This window comes from Carcharhinus amblyrhynchos, chromosome 4 (genome assembly GCF_965287045.1).
Source record: "Carcharhinus amblyrhynchos chromosome 4, sCarAmb.v2.hapA, whole genome shotgun sequence".
Classification (NCBI taxonomy): Eukaryota; Metazoa; Chordata; class Chondrichthyes; order Carcharhiniformes; family Carcharhinidae; genus Carcharhinus; species Carcharhinus amblyrhynchos.
This window is the reverse complement of record NC_137327.1, coordinates 70,713,079-70,739,586: the sequence shown is the minus strand read 5'-3', so window position 1 is coordinate 70,739,586 and position 26,508 is coordinate 70,713,079. Positions and strand designations below refer to the sequence as shown.

General features: G+C 42.4%; 2 protein-coding genes across 3 annotated transcripts; one reads left to right on the top strand and one right to left on the bottom strand.

Annotated features, from left to right (window-relative positions):
- The first annotated feature begins 210 nt into the window (after window positions 1-210).
- LOC145342438 (T-cell-specific guanine nucleotide triphosphate-binding protein 2-like) lies at window positions 211-930 on the top strand. Its single transcript, XM_080188000.1, has one exon. It carries the CDS (start codon window positions 211-213, stop codon window positions 928-930), a length of 720 nt encoding a protein of 239 aa, XP_080044126.1.
- An 18,528-nt stretch (window positions 931-19,458) lies between these two features.
- LOC145342103 (interferon-inducible GTPase 5-like) lies at window positions 19,459-25,532 on the bottom strand. Of its 2 annotated transcripts, XM_080187320.1 has the most exons (4): window positions 25,446-25,532; window positions 24,059-24,222; window positions 23,792-23,896; window positions 19,459-23,375 (listed from the first exon to the last, which is right to left on the bottom strand). In XM_080187320.1, exons 2-4 carry the CDS (start codon window positions 24,076-24,078, stop codon window positions 22,160-22,162), a joined length of 1,341 nt encoding a protein of 446 aa, XP_080043446.1. In that variant the 5' UTR covers window positions 24,079-24,222; window positions 25,446-25,532; the 3' UTR covers window positions 19,459-22,159. The 2 variants fall into 2 exon arrangements, with proteins under 2 accessions (XP_080043446.1, XP_080043447.1); XM_080187321.1 differs by lacking the exon at window positions 23,792-23,896.
- Between the last annotated feature and the right edge of the window lie 976 nt (window positions 25,533-26,508).

The window sequence follows — 26,508 nt, the reverse complement described above, 5'->3', positions numbered from 1 at the left end:
ACACAATTTGCCAGGACTCTGGTCCCAGCACGGTTCAGACCCACCCCATCTCGACCGAACAGGTCCCACCTACCCCAATACTGATGCCAATGCCCCATAATTTCAAACCCATTCCTCATGACTTAGGTCAATCACTCTCGGTAAAATCTAGTCCAACGTGCTACATAATTGTAATTCTTTCTTTTAATCCATTGCAAAACATATTATAAAATGGTTTCTTTCAGTCAGCAGCTGGTTCCGTCTTCCTATTCTGGTCTGGAAGAGCTCAAATCTAATGATGGAAAGGGTCGGGTGATTAATCCACTGATACAGAAGAAGTTAGATGATCTGGATAATACAGAGCTTAACATCGCAGTGACAGGAGAATCAGGTGCAGGGAAATCCACCTTTATCAATGCACTGAGGGGACTTCAGAATGGTGATGAGGGAGCAGCTGAAACTGGAACTACAGAAACTACAACGGAGCCAATCGGATACAAACATTCCAACCTGCCGAATGTTCGTTTCTGGGACCTGCCAGGAATTGGAACGACAAAATTCCCAGCGGATAAATATCTCAGAGAAATGAAATTTGAAAGATACAATTTCTTCATCATTATTTCACACTGTCGATTCAGAGAAAATGATGAAAAACTTGCCAAAGAGATCAAACGACTGGGGAAGAAATTCTATTTTGTTCAATCTAAAATCGATAATGATCTCAGATTGATGAAAACGCATCGGAGGAAAATGAATGAAGAGGAAGAACTGGAAAAGATCAGGAATGACTGTGTCAGCAAGTTGGAAGAGGCAGGAATTCCATCACCCTGTGTTTTCCTGATATCAAACTTTGATCTGAATCTGTATGATTTTGTTAAATTGAAAATGAGCATTAGAATAGGCCGTTCATCCCTTGGAGGCTGTTTCCCTTTTCAATTGGATCATGATTGATGAGTATTCTGACCAGTTGCCTTAGTTCTGTCACCTTTAAAAACTAACACTCTGCTTGCAGAGAGCAAAGCTTTATGAGGTTCTGTGACTGAGATTAATATTATTTATGCTGAAAGGTGACTTCATAAATCCAATGGACTGCCCTTTGTTAAATCGGTCTTTAAAGTATAATTTACACTGTAATTAATTTCACAGTCTCCATGGATAGCAATTTTCCTGTTAATTTAGACTGAGTTTGGTTTTGATTGTTTTTAAAAGCGTCAGGTTGTGTTGAAAGTTCTGTTCTTTCATTGGTCTCCGCCGTCGGGGTCGTAGCATGAAACATGTTCCTTCTCCAATTCCACTCCACTCATTCTTTATGCACTCCTTCTGTTCCACTCATATTCTCCTCAATACTGCCACTGTCCAACTCCAAACACTTTGTTATCCATCCTGCTCTGCCGTTCCCAAAAATTCTCCTGCTCCCGATGCCCACACCTCTGTCCTCCTCCACATCACCCTTAATTCCAATCGAGTAACTCCCACTATGCAAATCCACACTCTACTCAGGTTTGCCTACGGTGCCACTTCACACCCCTTTCAATAGCTCCCAAAGTCCAATTCCTCAATCCTCAGGAATTCTTCTACATTCCCACTGCACACTTTCCTCAGATATTACAATCTCACTCCACTCTGGCTCTGAGCCTCTCAGTTACATTAGAGTCCCACTCAACATATCACCTACGGTTTGTCACTGTTTGGAAATCAGCCATCATTGTTGTGGTTGCTATGAAGTGTTCAGTTCAGGAACCTGCTAATTACTGACCAGCTGCTCTTACATCTATCTTACATGTGTTTGGGCCTGATTTTACAGTCATGTTGCACCCGTTTTTGGGCACGAAAACTTGGTAAATTCGGGCATGAAGCGAGGATCGTGATCCTTTGCTATGGCCTGAAAATGGCCGCAATCGGGACTGTGCCCGAAATGGGCGCAATGGCCATTTAAATGTATTTACGTGCATTTGGGCTGCACATCCAACCTTACTGACACTTTCCTCCCCCCCCGCCCCTTTACCACTGTTCACCCATCCAGAATCGGCACAAATCAGACATGGCTCACAAAAGTCCGATTCAGGTGCTCAAGTTAGTGAGGAGGTAAATGCCGAGTGTCCGACACCGCTCTGCTCACGATTGATGGGGGGTGGGGGTCGGTGGTGGTGGAAGATGAGTCTGACGGCACACTGCTTGAGATCAGAGGGGGTGGGGAGGACGGGGGTGTCTGCTGCCACTCTGCCTGAGATCAATGGGGGAGAGGAATGGAGGGTCCAATGCCACTCTGCCTGAGATTGGTGGGGGGATGGGATGGGAGGGGCCCATGATCAGTCTGGGTGGCGGAGAGGGTGGGGACATAATGGGGTCAGTAATGTTGTGGGGGGAGGTGGGGTAATGTCTCTGTGAGAGCCAGAGGAAGGCAGCTGGCCCAGAAGCGATGTGGCTGGGAGTCACATCCTATCATTTTTTTCTGCCAGTGTGCAGTTGGAGGCGCTGATTGGAGCTGCAAGCTTTTGGTGTGTTAAATCTCACCCACAGGCTTCTGCAGCGCAATTTGGAATCACTGATATTTTTGCAGGCAGAGTGCGTACGGGGGTATCTCAGAACAGGTCTATGCTAGCTTCATTGATTTCAGTTTTTGATATCCTGCAACTATCATGCGTTTTGAGAAATTGAATGACCTTCATGTAAACCCTCCTCTCCCACTTTGGAATAATGATTTCCCTCCTAACAGGTATCATTGGGAGTCAGTCTCTGGGATTTAGCCAAAGACAGCCCATGTGAACAGGTACAAGGTTGGATGTCTCATCTTTACTTTTTATCCTCTATGCTATTGACCAGAGACAGATGACAAAGCAGTGCTGAAGTATACTGATGATATGGTATTTGTGAGTCTCATCTGGAAAAATGAAGCAATCTACAGGAACTTGGTACAAAGGTTCATAAGGAATTAGAACCATAGAATCGCTACAGTGAAGAAAGAAACTATTTGGCCCATCAAATTGTCAAAAGAGCATCCCACTGAGGAACTCCCCTACCCTATCCCTGTAACCCCACGCATTTACCATGGCCAATTCACCTAACCTACTCATCTTACTAAGGGGCACCCACCTAATCTACATATCTTCGGACTGTGGGAGGAAACTGAAGCGCCCAGAGGAAACGCAGGCAAGTATGGGGAGAATGTATAAACTTAACATACAGTCACTCAAGGCTAGAATTGAACCCTAATTCCTGACATTGTGAGGCAGCAGTGCTAACCACTGTGCCACCCTTTAGGGAAAAAAAGCTAATGATATGGTGGCAATAAAAATTAATGATGTGGACAGTGAACAAGTTCCTAACTACAAGTATCTCGGTATTAAAGTAGACTATGAGTTGAGTTGAAGGAACTGTGTACATACAAACATACAAAATAGGAGTAGGAGAAGGCCATTTGGTCCCTCAAGCTTAATCTGCAAAGTGATGAGATCATGGTTGACCTGTTTGTGTTACTAATTCCACATTCCCATTTATCCCTGATAATCATTGATACCCTTGCCTAATACAAATCTTTCTGCCTCCACCTTAAAAATATTCAATGGCTCCATCTCCAATCCTTCGAAGTCGCACAACACTCTGAGAAAAACAAATTCTCCTGATCTTTATCCTAAAAGGGTGACCCCTAATTTTAAAACAGTGTCCCTCTATTCTGGAATTACCCACAAGAGGAAGCATCATTTCAACATCAAATTGTCAAGACTGTTCGGGATCTTAAATACTTCAACCCCCAAGTCACCCCTCACACTTCTGGTCTCCAGTAGAAACAAGCCCAGTCTGCCCAACCTATCCTCATAGGGCATCTCATTCATTTCAGAACATCCTCCAATGCATTTACATCCTTAAATGAGGAGACCAAATTGCATGTATTTGAAATATTGGGCAGAATTTTCCTCCCCTTTCATGGCTTGTTTTGTGGTGGTAGGAAGCAATATGCCACTCATTGGCAGCGGGATTTTATGGTCTCACCGTTGTCAGTGGGGTTTCCCATCGAACACACTGCTCATCATTGGGAAACCCATGGCGGGTGTGCGCCACCGATGGGAGTGTAATATCCCACTGGCGTAAAAGGCAGCAAGATTTCAGCAGTGGTCTCACCAATGCCCTATGTAACTGAAGCATAACATTCTTATTTTTATGTTTAATTCCCCTCATAATGTAGGGTAAGATTGTTGATTACATGCTGCACGTGCATATGAACATTTTGTGACTTATGCAACAAGAGCACTTAGTTCCTTCTGCACCTTGGAATTCATAGAATTCCTACAGTGCAGAAGGAGGCCATTTAGCCCATTGAGTCTGCACTGATCAGAGTCCTACCCAGCCACTTTCCCCATTACCCCACGTATTTACCTGGTAATCCCCCTGACACTAAGTGGCAATTTAACATGGCCAATCAACCTAACCGGCATATCTTTGGAATGTGGGAGGAAACCAAAGCATCTGGAGGAAACCCACACAGCCACAGGGAGAATGTTCAAACCCCACACAGTGACTCAAACCAGGAATCAAACCCAGGTCCCTGGTGCTATGAAGCAGCAGTGCTAACCATTGTGCCATCGTGTAGCCATGCTACAGCTGTTCTCCAGGTATGGTAGCCAAAACATGATTATACTACCTCAGAATATAATCGCATTTTAGTGGATCCAATAATCTATATGGCTGCAGTTGAATGTGTATGTTTTTGGGGATCTCTCCTGGAAATGTTGTCTTAGAAAAGTAGGCTCTTTAAGGGTACAGAGATTATTGAAACAGGCAGGGAGAATATTCCTTTCCCGACAATTTCTACTCCTGTCTAAGAATTTTGACAAAAATAAAGAACATCATGAACAATGAGAATCTCCCCCTGTCTCAGTGTTACTGTTGGATGTGATCAGGAAAGAGGCTACAATCTCTCAGAAGCAGGACAAATCACTTCCTCAACTCATAAGAACTTTTCACAGACAGTTGCTAAATTGATATAATCATGATGAGACTCACTAATTGATTATTTTAATGCACTGAAAGTTTTTTAATACATTTTAATTCAAGTTTGGTTTCTGTGATGGGATCATTTTTCTTTTTGTTATTATTTATTTTGATGTAATTTTGAATGAACAAGCAATGCGCCTGAAGTAAATTTCTATGCAGACAATAAAGTGAATTGAATAGTTTTACTGTCCCATTTCATACAAACATGAGGTACCACCGACAGTTCCAATCTTCACATGTACTGTGGCTGCATGAGGTAATGTGACTAAATTATTATTGCAGAGGTGACTAATAGTGACTATGAAACCACAGGATTATGTTCAAAATCCAACAGGTTTACTAGTGTTCTTTTGGGCATCTTTACCTGGTCTAGTCTATATGTGACTCCAGCCCACAGCGAAGGCATGACTTTTAATTGCAAAGTGAAATATCCCAGCAAGTCATTCAATTGTATCAAACCACTATACAAAACTATAGCAGGACTAAAACTGGATGGACCACCCATCAGTAACCCTGGCACCAGACAGAACAAAGGCATGTTGACTAAAGTCAACCTTGCTTTGAATAACATCTGGGGCCTTGTGCACAAACTGGGGAACTGACCCATATATCCATCATTCTGACATCGTCAAATATCACAGCGGCTAGAATTTTCCAACCTCTCCTTTGGTTGGAATTCTCCGGTTCTGCTGCTATGAATGGAGATTTGGCTAAGTGCCAAATTCTCCATTCTTGCTGCAGCGGTAACAGCGGCATGAAAGATTGGAGAAATCTGGCCAGAATCAGCAACATTGCTCCAATAACATCCAAAACCATGTCCTTTCCTAACACTAGGACGGACCCACCAAGGGTGACTGCAGAATTTGCAATGCTGATTATAGACCCCATGAAGTCCCGTGGCATTAAGTAAAAAATGGACAAAGAAACAATCTACTGATTACCATCTAACCACCCTCTTCTTAGCTGAGGAATCAGTACTCCTTCACATTGAACACCAGTTGGAAGAAGCACTGAGGGTGGCAAGGGCACAAAATGTACTTTGAGTTGGGGACTTCATTGTCCGTGATCAAGAGTGGCTTTGTAGCAGCACTTCTGACTGAGCTATCTGAGTCCTGTAGGACATAGCTACCAGACTGTGACAAGAGGTGAGAGAACCAAAAAGACAAGAATGTCATGTTCACTAACCAACATTTACTGATGCATGTATCCATGACAGTATTGACAGAAATGACCATTACACCACTCTTATCAAAGCAATGAGACAAGTTTTGTCTCGGCAAGTTTACTAAAAGGGAAAATAACAGTATCAGTGGGGCATGTTCATAAAGTAACTTGTGGTTCAGAACCAGTTTTTATGCTGAAATTGCACGGAATAGCTTTGGAAAACTAAAGAGATAAAATACCTAAACTGGAATAAAATAAAATATGAACATGTTGAAGAAATGCACAGATCTCTTACTGACTGCACATCAAAAACTATCTTTTATTGGTGTAATCATTCCTCATAATTTCATCCTTTTAGTCCAAATATCATTCTGCACCTCCTCTGTACTCCCTCCAAGATCAATATATCCTTTCTAATACATGGTGTTACGAATTCCTTATAAACTCTTGGTGTGATCTAACCAGGGCTTTGTACAACTGACAACATGACTTCTACTCCCTTGTACTCTCATCCTCTAGGAATCAAGGTCAGCATTCCATTAATTAACTATGAATCAGGACTCTGAGCTTTTGTTGAACCTCAATTGTTTCTAGCTTTTTGCCATTTAGTGCCATGTTCTTTCTTAGTTCCAAAGTGGATGATCTCACATTTGCTTACATTCAGATCCATTTCGTGATCCATGAATTTCTTAATCATTTTTTGCTTTTATCTCATCTCGTTGGTGTCAGTTATTTAAAACGAGGCTGACTTCTGCTGGGTTTCATAGTTTGTGTGTCCTCAGGTTGCTCACCAGGGCCAATCCTGGAACCACAGCTCCTTGACGAGAGGAGAAGAGTTGCCACGAGGAAGAGGTGCTTCTTAAGACATGGTTCTGCTGTCTCTTTCCACTTTTGTCAGCAGCAGAGTTCATGTGGTTAGTTTCTGTCTGTGTTGTGGATGAAGTGCTGCTACATGGTGTGGCTTGTACTAAGTTCCTCCCATGTATTAATGCCAATTAATTACCCATTACAACAAAGCCTGCAGAGTTTCTGTGGGATTGGCTGTTACTCTTGAGTTGTGAAAAGGAGATTCTACGTTGGAAGGCAATTATTTGGCGTGTGGATGCAATGTCCAGACCAGCGGAAGTGATTCTGAATAATCCCAGTTGTGATGTTGGACGAATTGGCTTCGGTAAGGATGCCGGAGTTTGTCCTCCTGTCTTCCCACTTGATTTTGAGTATCTTGTGGAGACACCACTAATGAAAATTCTCTTATGCCCAGAGTAACCTGAGGCTCAGTAACATAGATTTCCATCTACATTGCTAGCACACTTCCAAACTTGGTGTCATTTGAAAATTTGGAGGAATGGTTTTCTCTTCCATCATCTAAGTTAATAAAGACAGTGAATAGCTGAAACCCCAACACAGATCCTTGATTGACACCTCTAGCCAATTAAAGTACCATTATCGCCTTGTGCTGCCTCCAAGCACTCAGTCAGTTTCTTAAACATGTCAATAATTTATCTTGAATTCCACAGGCTTCAAATTTAACTCGTAGTTTATTCTGAGGGATTTTATCTGGAAATCAAGGTAAATAATATGCATTGATGTCCATCACTTTAGTAGCATCTTTAAAAAAATTCAGTCAGGTTAATCAAACATGACTTACCCTCTACAAATCCCTGCTGGTTCTCTAATCAGCTGAAAATGCCCCATGCCACATCCCATGAATATATGAAAACAAATAGGCATTTGTGTACCCTCCATTCACACTCTACAGCAATGGTTCCCAATCAGTGTGTATGCCATGAAGATCCCCAAAGTGTGCTGTGAAAAAAGCTACAAAATGAATGTAATTATACCCAAACTAACTGTAATAATCTTACTGAGGCTAGTCTTCTGTCACCAATCACCCTAGATTTACAGTGTGTTTGGAACGCCATTCAATGTCTGCAGAGGGCAGGTCAGCTCTGAGTCTTTCAAATGCCACCTAAGTGGACCCAGCTGGTTTTAAACTCCACCTCTGCTCCTTCTGTATTGGGCAACCCTCTACTCACCTAATAGTGAGCTTGTATTCTATGAGAATATGAGGAGATGTATTGATGATCTCCCATGGCCAGCAAAACACTAATCTTCATCTTCAGTTCTGTGACTGGCACCTTAAAGACCTGACAAATATTGTGCCTCCCATGCAACTGAGAAAGAGCCACACATGTGTGGTTTAGATTTTTTTAATGTAGGTCAGGCCCATGTGATGGCCAATGGGACTTGGAGCTGAAAACAACAGCCCCATATACTCATAGAAAAAGCAAAAACTCAAAAAGGGTGCAAAAACCCTGGGAGAAGTGAGACAGGGAAAGGTAAAAAAAATGAGAGGACAGAGAGAAGTTAAAGACAAAGTTCCCAGTAATGGAAGAAGACAGAGAAAATATGAGACGTGCCTCAAAATTCTTTTATAGACTTGAGGTGTGCCATGACATATAAAAGTTTGGGAACCACTGCTCTACACACCTGAGGTTCTCCTACTTAAAATCCTCTTCACACATTGCGACACTCTCACTCTCCCCCTCAGATATGCCTGAAGACCCACTCCTCATTCCTCCCAGATATAGTTTTGTTGCACAGCCCCTCATGTACTCATACTATCCCACTTCACGCTCCCGTCAGTTCCACTCTACACCACGCTCAGGATATTACCACACAGTTCACAAAATTACGTCCTACCACCTTCATCTGTTTCATGAATAGCCTTTCCTCCATCAGAAGTGGGAATGTTTGCTAATGATCATACAATGTTCAGTTTAATTTGACTTCCAAGATATTGAAGCAGTTTTTGCCCGCAATGCAGCAAGGCTTGGACAACATACAGGTGTGAGTTGATATGTGAAAAGGAATATTTATGTTTTACAAGTGCTAGGCAATAGCTATCTCCACAAGAAAGAGTCTAACTATTATCTCTTGACATTCAATAGCAGCACCATCGTCAAATACCCCACCATCAACATCCCGGGGTTACAATTGACCAGAAGCTGAACTGGACTAGCCATATCAATACTGTGGCTACAACAATTGGTCAGAGCTTGGGTTTCCATGATCAGTAACTCACCTCCTGTCTTTCCAAAGCTCATTCAACATTTACAAAGCACAAGTAAGGAATGTTATGGAATATGCTGCACTGGATACTGCAGCTCCAATTAACAATCTGGAAGTTCAACACCATCCAAGACAAAGTAGCCCAGATCCATCACCTTAAACATTTATGCCCTCCATCATCGAAGCAAAGTGGCAAAATCTTGACAAGACGCGCTGCAGCAACTCATCACAGTTTCTTCCACAGCACTTTCCAAACCTATATCATCTATCATATAGAAGTACATAATAACATAGTTATTTGCATGTTTCCCTCTAAGCCACACACCATCCTGACTTGGAACTATATCGCCATTCCCTCACTGTCACTGGGTCAAACTCCTGAACACACAGCATGGACAGCAAGAGTTCAAGAATAAAGTTCAGTGCCAGCCTCTCAAGGGAAATTGGGAATGGCAATTGGAGCTTTAGCAGTAATGAGCACATTTCAACCGACTATATCTTATTAAAAAAAAATTCAGTCCCTATCCCACTCGGGTAGGCCAACACTTCACTTTCATAGAATACACCTACAGTTCCACAGCACACTCTCCTCATTTACAACATCAGCTCCACTCCCTTTCCCCTTGGGTATTCCCACAGTACATTCCATACTGTCTCAGGTTATCTTGCATTCCCATTCTATTCAGATTTTTCTATACTTCCAATCTACACCCCATCATCAGATATTCCAACCAAGTCAGTTTGTATATCAGGTAGTCTGACAAGTTAGTCCTCAAATTCCTCCCTCCTCATGCTTTTCACAGTTAGAATCCCACTCTAGGTCTCAGCAGAGCACTCTTTAATCCCAATTCATTTCCACTTCAGTTACTCCGAGAAATCCTACTCCACACATTCTCAATGCAGAATCTCTGCAGTTCCACTCAGATCCAATCAACTACCCTGAGACCCCAACACCAAGCAGCCTTCTGCTCTTCCTACAGTCCCAGTCCATACTTCCCTCAGTTACACCTACACTGTCCAATTCATCTCTCAGTCACCTGTCACCAATTAGTCATTTATGAGGGGACCTTTCCAATTTGTCAATTCCCCTCCCAGGCAAGTCTTGAGCTGTCAGCATGGTTTTTGACACTGGGTCAAATCCAATACATTCACCTGTTTTTCAATGTCACGTTTTGCTGCTTATTTTAAACACGTCATTTTAAGTTGTTTTGCGTTCTTCTTGAAGAGGCAGAATGGTTAAATCCAGGAATTTGTCAGTGACTTTTGCTGACCATTTCTTTGAATTGCAAGTGTAGAATATTTAGCTTTTTTTCCTTTGTGTTTGATATAATTACATAGAGCTGTAATCAGAAACAAATGGGACACCAAGTCAATGGAGATAACAGTAAGGGTGTTGAAAACCGCTCAGTGAGGTGGATTTACCACTCTATTTTCCTGGTGGCCTGTCCTGCTCAAATTAAACATCACTTTTCTTTATTTCATCTCTCTGTTTTGTGCAGGAGCACAATCGTAAAGGTAGAAACTCCAACCCTCCCGGCCCCCGCCCCCTGCCCCCACCACCCAACCTTATTGAATGCTCTCCAAAGCTGCTTGTGTGTGTGTGTGTGTGTGTGTGTGTGTGTGTGTGTGTGTGTGTGTGTGTGTGTGTGTGCTATTTGATTAACATTTCACATGCTGAGGAAAGTTTCTGTAATCCTCCGTATCAAGTTACACTGCAAAGGACATGAGAGAATCAGGACTGCTGGAAATGTACAAACTGAAAATGTTGGCAAAACGTAGGCAGAGATTCCAGATGGAAGTTCTTCATCAGGACCATCTCCACTTGGAACTTGGACCTATTTTGCTTTTGACCTTTGTTTTCAGTTCCCCGACAAGGAGCTGTGTTGTTGTGTGTGGCTCAGACCAGCAGGTGGTGGTCTGAGCTCACAATGAGGAGCAGCTTGCCGGTGTATGGTTATGGCCACACTCTTTCTGCAAGTCCGAGCTCTTCTATATCGGTGTGCACAGAATTAGAAGCAGTGCAGTTGCTGAAGACTTTGCTGAGTCATAATGACAATCTCTGTTTGATAGTTAAATAAAATGAAAAAGAGCTTGCCATTAAGTTAGTTTCTTTCACAACTTCAAAACATCCAAAGTGTGGTCCCTGATGTCATGCAGGAAATGTGAATTCTGCAGACTAATGACGATCTGAGAGAATAAAAGTATGCTCCTTAGTTCAGTCTTAATGGGAGACCACTAATTTTTAAATTGTGTCCTTGGTTGTAGAATCATGCACAACGGGAAACATCCTCACAGCATCCCACTCAGTCAAAGCCCATAGCATAATATATGTTTCAGTCAGATCAACGCTCTTCTAAACCTCAATGGGCCAATCTGTTCAATATTTTCTCATTAGATTACACCTTCTCCCCAGCGATCTGTGCAGTGAAACTTCTCTGAACTATTTATTTTATAAGAAGATCCCTTTTTAAGTATAGAGACCAAAACTATATACAGTGCTCCAGATGTGATTTCACAAAAGTCCTGTACAACTGCAGCATAACTTTCCTACTTTCATTTTTGATTTTCATTGCAATGGACCCTGACATTCCATTTGCCTTCCTAATCACTTGCTGCATCTGCATACCAACATACTGTGACCCTTGTTTAAGGGCACCTGTTACTCAGAGTTTTGAAATCTCCTTCCTTTGAAATGACATACTTTATAATATTATAACATATTTTAAGTGTGTAACTTAAATAATTAGATGAAATGTATTACTGTTTGGAAGACATCGGAAAGCAGTATCTGAAGGTCCAGATTTTCTGCGGATAAATTTGTATTTTATTCCTTATTTAAGGTCATAGAATTTTACAGCACAAAATGCCACAGAATGTAGTTGAGGCCAAAATATTGTCTGATTTCAAGAAGAAATTAGATCTAGCTCTAGGGATATAGGGGGAAGGGTGGGATCATGATATTGAATTTGATGTTAAGCCATGATCAAAATGAATGACAGAGCAGGTTCAAATGGTTGAATGGCCTTTTTTTGCTTCTAGTTTCTATGTTTCTGTTAGCAGGATGTTCAGCTCATCCTGCTCTTTCTAGCTGTGGTGGAGGTGGGCAATTAATACAATTCCCCTTGCTCTTACCCCATAGCCCTGTAATTTTTTAACCTGAAGTACCTATCCATTTTATTTAGTCTGTTCGTGAATCTGTTTCCATCTTCATGAACTGCTTCAGGCACTGCATTCCAGATCGCAACAACTCATTGCAAAACTAAATGTTTCCTTGTGTTGACTTTTGTCAATCACCTGAATTCTCCAGTTACCAACCCCTAGGACACTGAATACAGATTCTTTACTCTCCAAAAACCAGTCAGAACTGCTTTTTGTTCAGTGACAATACTCTCACCTCTGGATCAGAAGTCATTGGTATGAGTCTCAAAGTCTATGATCTGAACTTGGACTCCAGATTCAGTGCGTGGTAGAATCCACAGTTACAAAGCTTGTATTTTTTGGATCAGACTCTAATTGAAAGCATTATGAACATTCAAGTCTCTAGGAAAACTGAAATACAAACATAAATGGAAATCAGGTATCTGGAGAATTGAATCCTCCTTCAAAGTTTGAAGAGAATAGATGTGCACAAATGAATACCCAGAGCGATGATAATTCTATGATGTTTGGATCCTGCTAAATTCTAATTGAGCCTACTGTTCCTACTAATTGTTAATTTGCTTGTCTTACCACATGTTACCTATACAATTTGTAATAAGTCATTTTTAAAATGTTTATGATGTTAGGAATTTACTGTACTTTGAAGCTTCTGGAAAAAAATTCACTACGGTAAATCTTTTTTTCCAAAGGTGAGGGGAGGGTGGGGAGAAATAGTTTGATGGAAGCCATGGTACAAAAGCTTGTATTTTTTATCTTAGAATCAAATTAAAGGGAAATTGAATCACCAGTCTTCATGGGAAATTAGAACTTAATTTAAATCTAAATCTGAAAGTAAAAGGCAAATTTTAGGTTGCTAGGGAAACTGAAACTGGTTGAAACAAAATTACAAGCCAGACCCAGCCAAGTTCAGATCCCAGTGGTGAAATTCAGGCAGGCTGAAGAAAATGAAATTTGAACCTAGGAGCTGGCAATAAGCAAATATAAACTTTTGGTGGCATTTTCCATTATTTAAAAATACGATAAAACATACAGGGCCCAATTTTACCATTTTGATTTTAAGTGCTGGGCGAACTTGAATCTGGGAGTGTTTCGGATCCGCCTTTTAGACTCGTTCTCCAGCGCCCCCATACAGACTCTGCCTGAAAAAAAAATCAGTGATTCTGAATTGTGGTGCAGAAGCCTGTGGTACTTGTCACACCCAAAACCCTACAGCAGTGATGAAAGCGTTCAACTGTGCATGCACAGTTCTAAAAAGTAGAAAAACATTCATTTGTCATATCGCTCTTGGGCCGGATCATGCGTCCCCCTGGTCTCCTCAGACATTGTCCCATCCCCACAACGTTACTGATGCCCTTATCCCCCCCACTCTCACCCCACTACTCAGACTGATTGCCCACCTTCCCCTCCACCAATCGCACGCAGGGTGGCAGCAGACCCCTCCTTCTGCTCCACCGATCACTCACAGAGTAGCAACAAACCTCCCCTGCCTTAACACCCTCCCCCGACCACCGGAGAACCACTTGACCCATTCCTTCCCCCACACCAGAGAGCCATCTGACCCACCTCCCTACTCCCTCAGTGACTTATCTGACCCGCCTCCTTCACCCCCACCACAGAGCCACCTGACCCCTCCCTCCACCCACGACAGAGACCCATGTGACCCACTCTCTCCCCCTCCACCAGAGAGCCATCTGACCAGCCTCCCTCCCCCCACTGCGAGCCAGCTGACCCACCTCCCTAACCCCTCCACCAGAAAGCCTTTGACCCATCTCTCTCCTCCTTCCACCAGGGAACCATCTGACTCGCCTCCCTCCCCCACACCAGAGCGCCATCTGACGCAGCTCCTTCCCCCCGAGTAAGCCATCTGACCCGCCTCCCTAAACCCACCAGACAGCCATTAGACCTGCCTCCCTCCCCCAACACCAGTGAGCCATTTGACCCGCCTCCCTAACCAATCTGAGTCAGAGAGCACTTGGAAGCTCTGAACATACCTCCTCAGAAGCTGGAGTGTCTGAATTGGACCTTTATGGACCATGTCTGTTTTGCGCCAAATCTGGATGGGCGAACGCTGTGGTAAAGGGGAAAGTGCTGGTAAGTTTGAGTGTGCAGCCCAGTAAATCAATTTAAATGCAGTCCCAATGGTGCAGTCCCAACGGCGGCCATTTTTGGCGATTGATAAAGGGGGAAAAGGCACAGAGGCGTGCACAGATCGCGTTACTCACCTCACGTCCAACTTTACCAAGTTTTCGTGCCTGAAAACGGGTGCAGCTTGATGGTAAAATCGAGCCCACAATGTCAGGGTTATAAATAAGAAATTTATGAAATGTTATGAGAAAAGCCAAGGACCCGGGCTTTTACCTTTTGAGAGAAGCGCAACTAATGGGATCAGAAGTGGATGCGATTTCCGCTCATGCCCAGGATTGGCTCCTGGCATCAAGTATACATTGGCTGGTCAATTACATGCCAGCCATGAAGAAACATGTCCTGAGAAGCCTTAATTTTGTCGGTCAGAGTAGGAAGATGATGGGCACAGTGACCAATAAGGGTGCAGGTGAAGGTTTAAAATACCTGAAGCGTGGTAGTTGGTATTGAAGAGCCTCAAGGAGTTACTTTGACATTCAATCTTTGGATTACATTTACTTGTCTTGTGACAATAGTGTGCATTTCAGAATTGTGTTTTTTAAATCATGTTCTCTGCAGTTAAGCAACACTGGGTTTTTATTGTTGCCGAGCTGTCTGCTAAAGTCCTTTTACTGTTGCTTCAATGGTTTAAATAGAGTTTTGTTTATTTTTACTTTGGGCAATTTCTGGGATTTTTTTATGACCCTGCACTGTTAGGGGGAAGATTGATTGACAAGCCAAAGTCAGGTGGCTCCTCCCCAGAAGAATCCAAGGATTCAGTAGTAGTTTTGGGTTTCGAGTTAGAAGCTGTCCTGGTTGTCAAGTGGCAGGCAGGCTTTCTCTCTCCTCTCCTTGGTCTTGTAAATTCTGCCGGCTAGCTGGAAGCAAGTCTCCTGGCCTTCCTGGAATGAAAGTTGTTTTGAAGATGGTTTGCTAGTTAGTAACTAGAGTCTCTCTCTCTCTCCCCCCTGATAACTTCAAGCTTGTCTGTGTGTGTATCAAGAGAATTGCAGCATCCATCAAAGGATTCCAGCATCATGTAAGCATTTGTATTTTCTGTGCTAAACCAGTAGCAAATGTTTTATTTATGGGTTTTTTTAGTTGGAACGGTATTTAGCTGCTAAGTTTATGCAATGTCATGGTTGAGTTTTCTCTGGTTTGTAATGGGTAAAAGGTATTGCAAATTTTCTTTCTATACATGTTAACCGTATTCTTAAATAAACTTTGTTTGATAAAATCTCTCTAGTGGGTCATTTGAATCATACTTGAAGTGCAAAATCTCATGTTTACCCTTGCCAAATTCAAATTGCAAAATTTATGATCCAGATGGGCTTCATAAAATGCTCTGGAGTTTCTGACCTGCGCAGTGCTGTCACGGTGGACAGTATGTCACGCACACTTGGAGCCCATGCCAGGCAGAATGAGACTGTCTGGAACCAGTCTGTCACCACACCTGACTTCTCCAACAGTCAGGTCTCACAAGAGATAATTTCTCATTAGTATATTGGTAAATAATGTATCTTTGTCTTTGTTAGTAAAATTTCAGATAATGTGCTTCATGAAATTATTAGGAAAGAGGCCTGGGAATCATGTTGCCCTCACATAGAAGTCTACAAAGTTTATTTCAGAGTTTCAGACTTGGGTGGAGGGTGACAGGGTTGCCTCATCAGTACCAGCTAAGGTGCTGTTTCCATGCCATCACCCTGCCTCCTTGCTTTAGCAGAACAGAAAGTCCTCTGAACAAGGCCTCCCTGCCTCCCATGAACATCCTCACATTGGTCTCTACCTCCTCACCATCGTGCTTCTAAGACCCTGGTATAGCTTGCTTAAAGGTTGCCAGTGCCAAATATTTTTCTTAGGCTATTGACTTCATGACTGTTGACACAGTTGCACTACCATAAATGATCATTGAACAGTAAGTTGCTACAGAAACACCCTTCAAATTCCTTGGACAAACACCCACCTCCCCCAGTTCTGAAATGCGCCCTCCAGCAAACAGTGTCACACACAGCTGTCCCTTTGAACCCACTACAGCTCATTGGGACAGAAACTAAACTCAGTGGAACCTACTTTAGCCTTGGCAGATCTAAGAATCCAGGTGGCCTACAGTTCATTGACAATCTCCTCCTCCAGGCTGCTGAGCAAGGCAGGAAGTCCTCTTACTGAAGACTGATGGGAAGAGACTTTCTCAATGAATAAAATGAGGAAGTAGTGGAGGCAGTCAGCAGCTGTCCAGAAAACCTGGATCCATTACCAAAAGCAGATCAAAAAACCTCTTCACAGGATCAGGGTGACTGACAACATTAAGAACAGAAAAAATCGGAGCAGCAGTAGACCATTCAGCCCCATGATCCTACTTCAGTGGTCAATAATATCTGAGGCTGGAGGCACACTGGCACAAAAGGGTTTTAGGCATTGATAAGGTATATAGTCAACATCTTTTCTCAAAGGTAGCAGAGTCTAAAACTAGAAGGTATAGATAGGTTTAAGGTGAAAGGGGAGAAACACAAAAGGGTCCAGAGGGACAATTTTTTCCACACAGAAGGTGGTGTCTGGAATGAGCTGGTAGAAGCAGTAGTAGGGGCAGGTACAATTATGCCTTTTAAAAAAAGCATTTGACAGTTACATGGCTAAGATGGGTATGGAAGAACATGGGACAAATGTGGACAATTGGGATTAATTTAGTGGTTATAAACTGGGCAACATGGACAATTTGGGCCAAAGGACCTGTTTTCATGCTAAAAGCCTCTATGACTCTATGCGAAGCAGCAGGTAGGTTCATTTAATAGATGTTCACATTATAGTGTTCAAAACCCAACTGCTGGCAATCTGCGGAGGCCCAGATCATGTCACAGAGCGATCACATGACTATCCTCCGAAAAGGACCATGCCACAACACAATAATTCCCCAAATGCATGACAAAAAAAATTATGACTGATCTGAAGTGGCCTTAACTCTTTAATTTTCCTACCTGTCCCTCATAACGTTGACTCTCTTGTCAATCAAAATTCCATCTAACACAGCTCTGAATATGTTCAAAAACTCACCTTCCACTGCACTTTATGGACAAGTATTCCAAACACTCCCAACCCTCCAAGAGAAGACAGTCCTCCTCACTTCCACCTTATTTGATAGTCTGCCCTCTTGATCTAGATTGGCTATGAGGGGAAAAGTGTTTTCAGCATGGCACAGTCGACCTATGGAAAGGTTGCTGCTGAGTGGCAGAACGACACTGATCCTAGAAGCTGAAGCAAGCGGGCAAGGTGATGACATTGTGATTTCTATAGTCTGAATAATGAACCCATTCCATGCATTTCCACAGAAGAGGGCCCAGAATTTCAGAGAGAGGGCACAGATTGGTGGCAGTGTCCCCTAATTGTCATTCTAATAACCATGGAGGAACAGATGCTGCAGCTGGCTGGCTACCAGGAAGACTGCGCCATCACTGATGATGAGGCTGGAGCACCCATGGAGGAACATGAGTCCCTGCAATGAGCCTAATGGGGATCAATTAGAAATTACAAATGACAGTAACAAACAGGTGCCTAAGCTGTAGGCTCTGTGGGCTTACATTGGAATGGTCAGTGCAGTGACAGGCAGCTATTATCTCCGGGTCATACCCCAATCTGAGGAGGAGGAAGAAATGGATGGAGGTTCTCAGAGGGTGCACCATCCCACTCTTACTCTACACTCTCCACCAGCTCAAATACTGTCACCTCAGAGGGCATGAGGCAAGTTACAGAATTAGGGTCATCACCTGGTTTAAGCACTGTACGAATATCAGAGCAGCAGTCTGCCCTCTGACCCTCAGAGGACTGTGGGAGACTTAACCAATGCTGATCCCCAGGCTGATGATGAAGCTCTAGAGCTGTGACAAAAGAGAAAGTGCCTGGGGCTCTGCAGAACCCCCTCCCCTACCCCCCGCCCCACCCCACCCCAATCCCATATGTGACAGGATCTGGTAGAGAATCCAGAAAAAGTGATTGGCTGCACTGACTGCGGAATGTAGACCTTTGGTTCACTAGGTTGCTGGAGTTCAGAAGAAGCTTTCATGATCAGAATTTTGTAAGCCTCCCTGGCATTTACAGCTTGCAGCATTCCAAGTGGAAGGAGAAGCAATCAAGCAGGGCTGCTTCATCCCAGATGGTGTTGAGCTTCCTGACTGTTATTTGAGCTGCACTCAGCCAGGCAAGTGGAGAGTATTCCAATGCACATATGCCCTGTAAATGGTGGGCAGGCTTTGGGAAGTCAGGAGGTGAGATACTAACAGCAGGATTATTAGCCATTGTGCATAAAATGTTTGCAATTAAATTTTGAAGAAACTTATTTGGCTTTGCATTGGACCTTCTCAAATGGTGAACAAAGTTAACATCTCGCTTGCAATCCATTGCACATAGATTGGTGTTCACATGTGACATCAATGACGAAACCTAACGTCATCTAATTCCATTTTACAGTCCCTTCCTCTGCCATAAGTAAATTCCCAATCCAGCCAGAGCTTGAAGTTACACACTTTCCTAAAACAAACATGTCCAAGTCACCTTCTCATAAACCTAAATGTTCAAATCTTCCAGCATTTTCCATAGTCCGGTGATACACTGTTTAGCATTGCTGTCTCCCAGTGCCAGAGACCCGGCATCAATTCCGGCCTTGGGTGACTGTGTGGAGTTTGCACATTCTCCCCATGTTTGTGTGGGTTTCATCTGGGTGTTCCGGTTTCTTCCCACAGTCCAAAGATGTGTGGGTCAGGTGGATTGGTCATGCTAAATTACTCCTTAGTGTTCAAAGAGGTATAATTTAGGTGGATTAGCCACGGTAAATATGCAAAGTGTGGGATAACCTTTCGCAGAGTCGATGCAGACTCAATGGGCTGAAAGTCCTCCTTCAGCACTGCAGGGATTCTATGGTTTTATGGTTTTCTAATCTTGCTTCAATGTAGCTCGTGAAAAAAAAAATCCAGTACAATCATCAAGATGAAATGTTCAGCATTTATTGCATCAGTACATGGCGTGTGGATATTACCTGTCCAAGTTAGTACACGATTGGCAACACTAATGTTGTGGAATCTCATTTAATACAGAATTTTCCACACACCTGTTTTCTAAACTGTGGCTTACAATACAACAAATCATGTCCATGTTTAGAATGTTACAATTAAATTGTTCATTACTTTCACTTGATTCGATTACCAGCAGTTTTGAAAATTACCAATAAGCATAAGTTCTCAATTAATACAGCAAAATATCTTTAATTAATGTCAAACAATTTCCAGAGTTATTGGCTGGAATTTTCTGACCTTATCCACAGCTGTGATTTTCCAGGCCCGCTGCAGTGAATGGAGTTTTGGCTGAACACCAAATTTTCCATTCTCGTTGGCTGTGGGGGAAGGCCGAACGAGATCAGGGAATTCTGGCCATTCTCATCAACTAACAAGAAATGATACAAATGAGTCAATGTCAACTAAATTAAGTTGAACCAAAATATCTGCAATGGAGGTTAAGAAGACAACGGTTCACATCAGTAATATTAATCCATTGTTGATATCGGTGACATTGGAGCATATGAGGTTCCAGTGAGTTAGTGTAACACATTCCAATACTTCTCCTGCCACAGTAACTGCTCTTCTGCTGCTATTTCAGGTCACTTTCCTCTTCCTCTTTCCAGCCAGCTGGAGCTAATGTATTGGCCATCATTCTGACAGTGAGTTTCACTCACTCTCTTGATCAATGTGTTGTCCATATAATGATGAGTGTCAGAGATGGCATCATTGCATGTCTGAAAGGTAGTGGCTGCTTTGGAGGATAGAGACACAAACCCCAATCAAAGAGTTTATGACTAATCAGAGCCTCATAGGGCATTGTTCCACAATGGAGTTGAAGTGATTATGTAACGTTGTTTAGCATTGGCTGGAGGTTATTGATTGTTACTGTGGTACAACTCACCCCCAGCCCAGATGAATCCTAATCCACCATCTGTAACATCTGCTTCTCTCCAATCAGTCACTGAGGATCAAGCGCCAATTTTGTTTGGTGGCAAACAGTACAGTAAATTTTGTGTTTACCTGGCATTTTACCAAGCCAAATTCTCTACTAACCGGAATTGCTGATGTTCCCTTCGTAGTTGTCACTTTACCAACCAGAAGAAATTCGAAAGCTCTCCCATATATGTATATTACATTATTTTATATTTTAATTTTTGTTTGAAAGTACAGTTGAAGGTTTGAAGCAAAGAATAATGTTCTTTACTTTAGGAGCATTCACATATTCATTCGTGTTACAAGTATTTTGCTGTCTTCCAGTGGTAAAAGGACCCCCCATTATCTGGAATTTTTGCCTGACCAGCAAACCCATTTCTCGGGTATGCTGGAAGCAATGAAGAGTGATATTGGACTAGAAATGTTCATTTCTAGTCTCCACAGATGCTGCCAGGCCTGTTGAGTTCATTCAACATGTCTGTTTTTCAGATTTCCAACATTTGTAGTTTTTAGTGAAAATCTCAGCAATACTCAAAATACGTCATAAAAGGAATGTTCATAATTAACATACTTCCTCTCATTCCCATTCCCAGAGGTTTTCCTGTTCATGGTTCTCAGCTCTTCACCAAGTTAGGATGATGGACAGTCTGCATGAAGGACGGTCAGTGTGAGGGATCATCTGTGTGAGGGATGATAAGGATGATTCTATATCTGGGTGGTGTCTCTATGACAGGGAATCTGTGTTCTCACTGCTGACTACAGTCTGATGCTGGTGCCTCTTCTTTACTGTTCCGTTCTTGGAATCTGCTGCTTCTTGGACAGAACAAGATTCATTGGACTGGTAGAGAATTAATCCCTTTTCAAACAGACACCGTTTGCTGCAGCAATGGTTCTAAAACTAGGACTGAGACAGATGTTCAGTGTAAGTGGATAATGGTTTAAAAACATTGGAAAATTGACTTCCTCTTAATAAATCTCTTTATTGTGTTCAGTGTGTGCCGGAAGAAAGACTGCATTGTTAACCTCATCACTGTTGGGAATAGAATTTGGCAATAAATGAGGCAGGAAAAAATAGCCAAATAATTTATCAAAAGGTGAACAAAACATATAATCCCAGTGCTTTTGACTCCACTATAGACCCAGGACCATCCATTTCAGTAATGATGCTGTTATGAATCAATCAGGGACATTGCAGGAAAGGGACTGGACATTGACAGTGGTGGATTCAGTGCCAGTGAAGAATACAAGCATTTCTAACAGAAGCACAATGGGCTGAATGGCCACTCCTATGGTCTGATTCTATAATTCTTGGAACAAGGCAAATTTCCTGGTATTGTGTTTAATGAAGGGAATTGTACGGATGTAGTGAATTTCTGATGTTGACTGGATTCCTTTAAAGTTCACAGGCGGGATTTTCCGGCCGCACTTGTCCCAAAACCAGAAAATCCCACTCGCGGTCAACGGACCTTCCTATGGTCTGCCCCTCATCCACTTCGATTCTTGCGGCAAGTGGAACGGGAAAATTTGACTCCACAGCTTTTGGGTTCTCTCCTTAGATTACACCTAGACAAAATCTTTCACAAAACACTACAGCATGGAAATAGTTTCTTAAAATGGGCCAGTAAAAGGGAATATGAATGTCCAGTGTTAGACCCCTTTAATATATCAGCTACGGCATTGATTCATTGAATTGATGTTTACTTTGGATCATTTGCATCCGTCCCAAATGCAGCTTTCACCACTCTCCGTGCATTCTCTGTGAGATCATTCAGTGCTCCACTCAGCAACTTGTAGGTCATAAAAAATGATGATCCTGCTCCAAAGATGGATCCTACAATTGGAATGACGTCAAGTGCAAGCTCAACACCAGACACGACAACAGCAGTGACTCCCCATGCTAATCTGTTTATTATATCTGGAGTTATTTCACCCACCATGGGACCTTTCACCACAGCTTTCAGTTCTTCCACAGGTTTCCCTGCCTTATTGGCCAGTCTTCGAAGGGAGGCATCATCCAAACCCAGACATTTACGGAAATGTACGATTCCTCCAATCAGTATCCCAATATCACAACCAAGGGAGACTCCAGGAACTGGCACTGCTCCCAATACTCCAGAAAGTGATGCCAACATCCAAACTCGCTTCTTTAGCTCTTTCTTTTTCTTCTCCACAATTTCCAAGGTTAGGTTGGGAAGGGCCAAAATGTACACACTTCTCTTTAAACTGGGAAGATCATCTTCAAGAACTTTACTTAACAGGTCAAAATCATACAGATGCAGGTCAAAGTTTGAAATCAGGAAAACTTGGGGTGATGAGATCCCTGCCTCTTGCAAGCTCGTGATACAGTAACTCCTGATCTTTTCCAATTCTTCCTCTTCCTTAAATTCCCTCCTTCCCCTTTTCATTGAATCAAGGTCACTATCAATTTTAGATCGAACGAAGTAGAAATTCTTCCCCAGCCGTTTAATCTCTTGAGCGAGTTTTACATCATTTTCTGTGAATCGACAGTGCGAGATAATGATGAAGAAATCGTATTTTTTAAATTTCATTTCCTTTAGGTATTTATTCGCTGGGAATTTCTTTGTTCCAATTCCTGGTAGATCCCATAAAATAACATTTGGCAAACTGGGATGCTTGTATCCGGTTGGTTCCATTGTGGTTTCTGTGTTACCAACCTCAGCAGCAAACTCATCATCGATTTGCAGTCCTCTCATCGCATTGATGAAGGAGGATTTCCCTGCGCCTGTTTCTCCTGTCACTGCAATGTTCAGCTCTGTGTTGTCCAGGTCATTAACTTTTTTCTGTATCAGCGGTGTTACCTTTTCCACCCCACCTGATTCAAAATTAGATTTCAGATTCTTCAGTTCATCCTCACTGAACAATGAAGTGTTTGAAGCTTCAGCACTTTGATCTCTGAAAGGAAACATTTTACATGATTTGCACCAATTGAAAATAACTCCTATTTACAACACATTGTCACATCTTCAGAACGTCCTTACACATCTCATTGAATCCTTTTGCAAAACAAGCACAATTGTCACATAGCTTATTAAGACAGCTAATTTATGCACAGCAGATCCCAGAGTGAGCTATTAGATGAATGACCAGTTAAGTTGTCTTTGCGTGAAAGTTACCTTGCCCCTTTTTAATTATGGACCCTTTAAATATTGATCCTGAGATGCCCCAGCTAAGGGCAATCATCTCCTGTTTCTCCTGACAGCAGCAACTACAGACTCATCTCCCAGCCCAAATTCCTCTTCACCATCTGTGAAACACCTTAGTCTGCCCTCAGTCTGACTGAGGCCTCCCCAATGGTGCCTCTTACTTACTGATTGTGAGGTTCAGATGCATTGATAGGACTTGTGCCATGAGGGTTGGTTGAAGTCCAGACTAAGGGCCCTGTTTCTTGAGGCTTCACCTCCTCTGCTGAAGGGCTGAAGAAGAGGAGAGGTTAATGGAGGTACATGACCTGTAGAATTGCTCACGACATTCTCATTAATGTGCTGACATTGAGCAATGGCAACGTTTTGCAATAACAAGTTGTGATGTAACTAAAGGAACTGAAGAGATACAATATGAGCAGTTTCTTGACCAACCTGGAGCTGGCTCCTCCCATCCTGCTTCTCTTTCTCTCGCTGCTTCCCTTGTGTTAGCGTCCAGTGATTCCAGAGTTTCCTCCCCAAAAAGAGCGAGAGGGCAGAGGCTTGTGGCTGCTCCCCCTGATATCACTTCTTTAACTTTGGTTATGTTAGGTTTTCTCCTTTGAGAGGAAAGTAGAGAGTGACTATGAATGGCAGAACTTTATTTACCATCAGATAAAGAACAAGACTGGTGTGAGGAATCACCTTTAATCAGGCTGTGAACAGGAGTAAACTGCAAAATTCCTAATGAAGGTTTTTCCATCTTCTCTAATTCAGAGTGTGAGGGAAGGAATATGGTAACAAAAATATTGAAATGTTTATGTTCTCATTACTGAATTGAAACACTTCAAGTGTGCATCTTGATCTCTGGAGAAAATTCTGAGTATCATTGCACTTTTTTGCTATGACAATTTGAAATGTTTTCTAACATCGCTTTCAGATACTTTATGAATAAAGTACATTGTTTGTAATCATAATAAAAGGACAGTTGGATGAGACCTGGGAAGAAGTCCTGTCTGGAGACAATACGCATCTCTTTAACCTATGCTTAATGCTATCTCCACTCACATTGTCTGCACCTTTAAGACTTGAATAGCAGGTTGGCTGTAAAGACTTGCATTCTAATCAGTATTCTGTATAAGCCCTTCTCTGATCAGAACTTTCCACTCACCTGACGAAGGAACAGCGTTCCGAAAGCTTGTGGGTTTACTATCAAATAAACTCCCTGGACTTTAACCTGGTGTTGTGAGACTTCTTACTGTCTTTACCCCAATCCAATGCCGGCATCTCCACAGGATGGGCATTACCAGTGATTTGCTGTGGCCCTTTTGACCGTGTGGTCAGAGGCAGCAGACGGTGTGTTATTCAGTGACTTTGTTACCCATGAAAGCAAGTCAATGGCCACTTTAAAACTGTTGAAAAATGTGTTCTTTTAAAAAGCTGGCAAAGTATTAAACATCCATGCAATACTCCACCGAAAACGGAAAGTTGCTGAACTCCTCTATTCACGAACAGCATTCAGATTAAGCTTTTATCTATCTCTATATCCTGTTTTAAAATGGTTTCCACTCCCCAATCCGATAAACATGCGGCCCGTCATTTCCTGCACTGTTTGTAAGTTTCACTTTCGCTGGCTGTCCTGAATCCTGAATATAAAACTTGCTTTTTGGCAACTTTTGAATTTTGAACACAGCCAGACCTTGCAAGGAAAGGGAACCTGATGGAGTGAAACACGCGCGAGTACAATCTTTAAAAGTTGTGCTGGAATTCTCTTCAAACCTGTTGAATATAATTCACCCTGAATTTTGACCACCGCGCCGAGTTTCAATGTCTTGATTGTTACCTGTGCGGCTCCTTGGCGAGAGGAGAGTGCTGATCAGGGAAATTCTCCCTCTATGAACATCTCCGTACAGAGTGCTTCCGTCCCGCATTCGCGCTGGGAATACAGTCGCAATGAATAGATAAATTAACAGCTTTTCAATAAGTCAGTGGGTAGGTTCCTGCACACTATCCAATGACAATCAAAACCCTGGAAGATCACTCGTTACTAGGAAGAATTTGCTTTTCCATTTTCCAGGTTGCAAGTATGAATCACAAAAGGTGCTCACTCACTCACTCACTCAATAGTTTGAAAACTGGATGCTCTGAGTCTGAATTTCAGATAGTTGCTCTCGCTAGGTGGAACAGATAGATGGGTTCAAGCACTTCCTACTCCCCAAAAAGATTGTGTTCTGCTTAAAAAATATCCTTCGTTCATTTCCTTCATCTCTTCATCTCTTTACTTCGCTGGATTCCAAACACTGAATAGCATCTGGATATCACTCAAGCCGACAATATTTAAATAATTTCCAGCTAATATTCTGCACTAAACACAACCCAGAAATTTCATAACACATTGTTGTTCAAAGGGCTATGCAAGTGCACTCCTGTACCTATCCTTCTAATGAAATGTTTAACTACTACATTCGTCAAAATCAATTGACAAACACTGGTCCTTTGTCAAACTGATAGAAAGAAATAGATTGTTGAGTAACTTGTGGTTCACTGTTATGTGAGCAGCAATACAAACTATAAAATAGTGGACATGAGGTCAGAATATAAATTGTCCTGCCTTGGCACATGAGAGCGGTAGTACTGGTGAATGTTGGTGATACAAAGATCATTTGTAGAAACCTACTGTGACCAGGTCATCAATAGAATTCAACAGAAGCAATTATGCAATTTATTAAACAGGCTAATTATATCCTTCAAGCAAGAGAACTGATCCTCTGAAAGGTATTGTTGTCTTGTACAGATCTTAGATGGGACATCCCTTGTTTAAAAACTGCGTCCACTAGTTCTAGATTCCCCCATGAGGGGAAACATGCTTTCAGAATCTATCCTGTCAAACCCTCGATAATCTTCCT

Bases quoted from the DNA above. Each gene is read 5' to 3' on its own strand.
- LOC145342438 (XM_080188000.1), top strand. From the start codon at position 211: ATGGTTTCTTTCAGTCAGCAGCTGGTTCCGTCTTCCTATTCTGGTCTG.
- LOC145342103 (XM_080187320.1), bottom strand. From the start codon at position 24,078: ATGGGAGGAGCCAGCTCCAG. The intron at 23,897-24,058 runs GTTGGTCAAGAA...CCTCTTCTTCAG, and splicing joins ATGGGAGGAGCCAGCTCCAG to CCCTTCAGCAGAGGAGGTGA. The intron at 23,376-23,791 runs GTAAGTAAGAGG...GTTTCCTTTCAG, and splicing joins GCATCTGAACCTCACAATCA to AGATCAAAGTGCTGAAGCTT.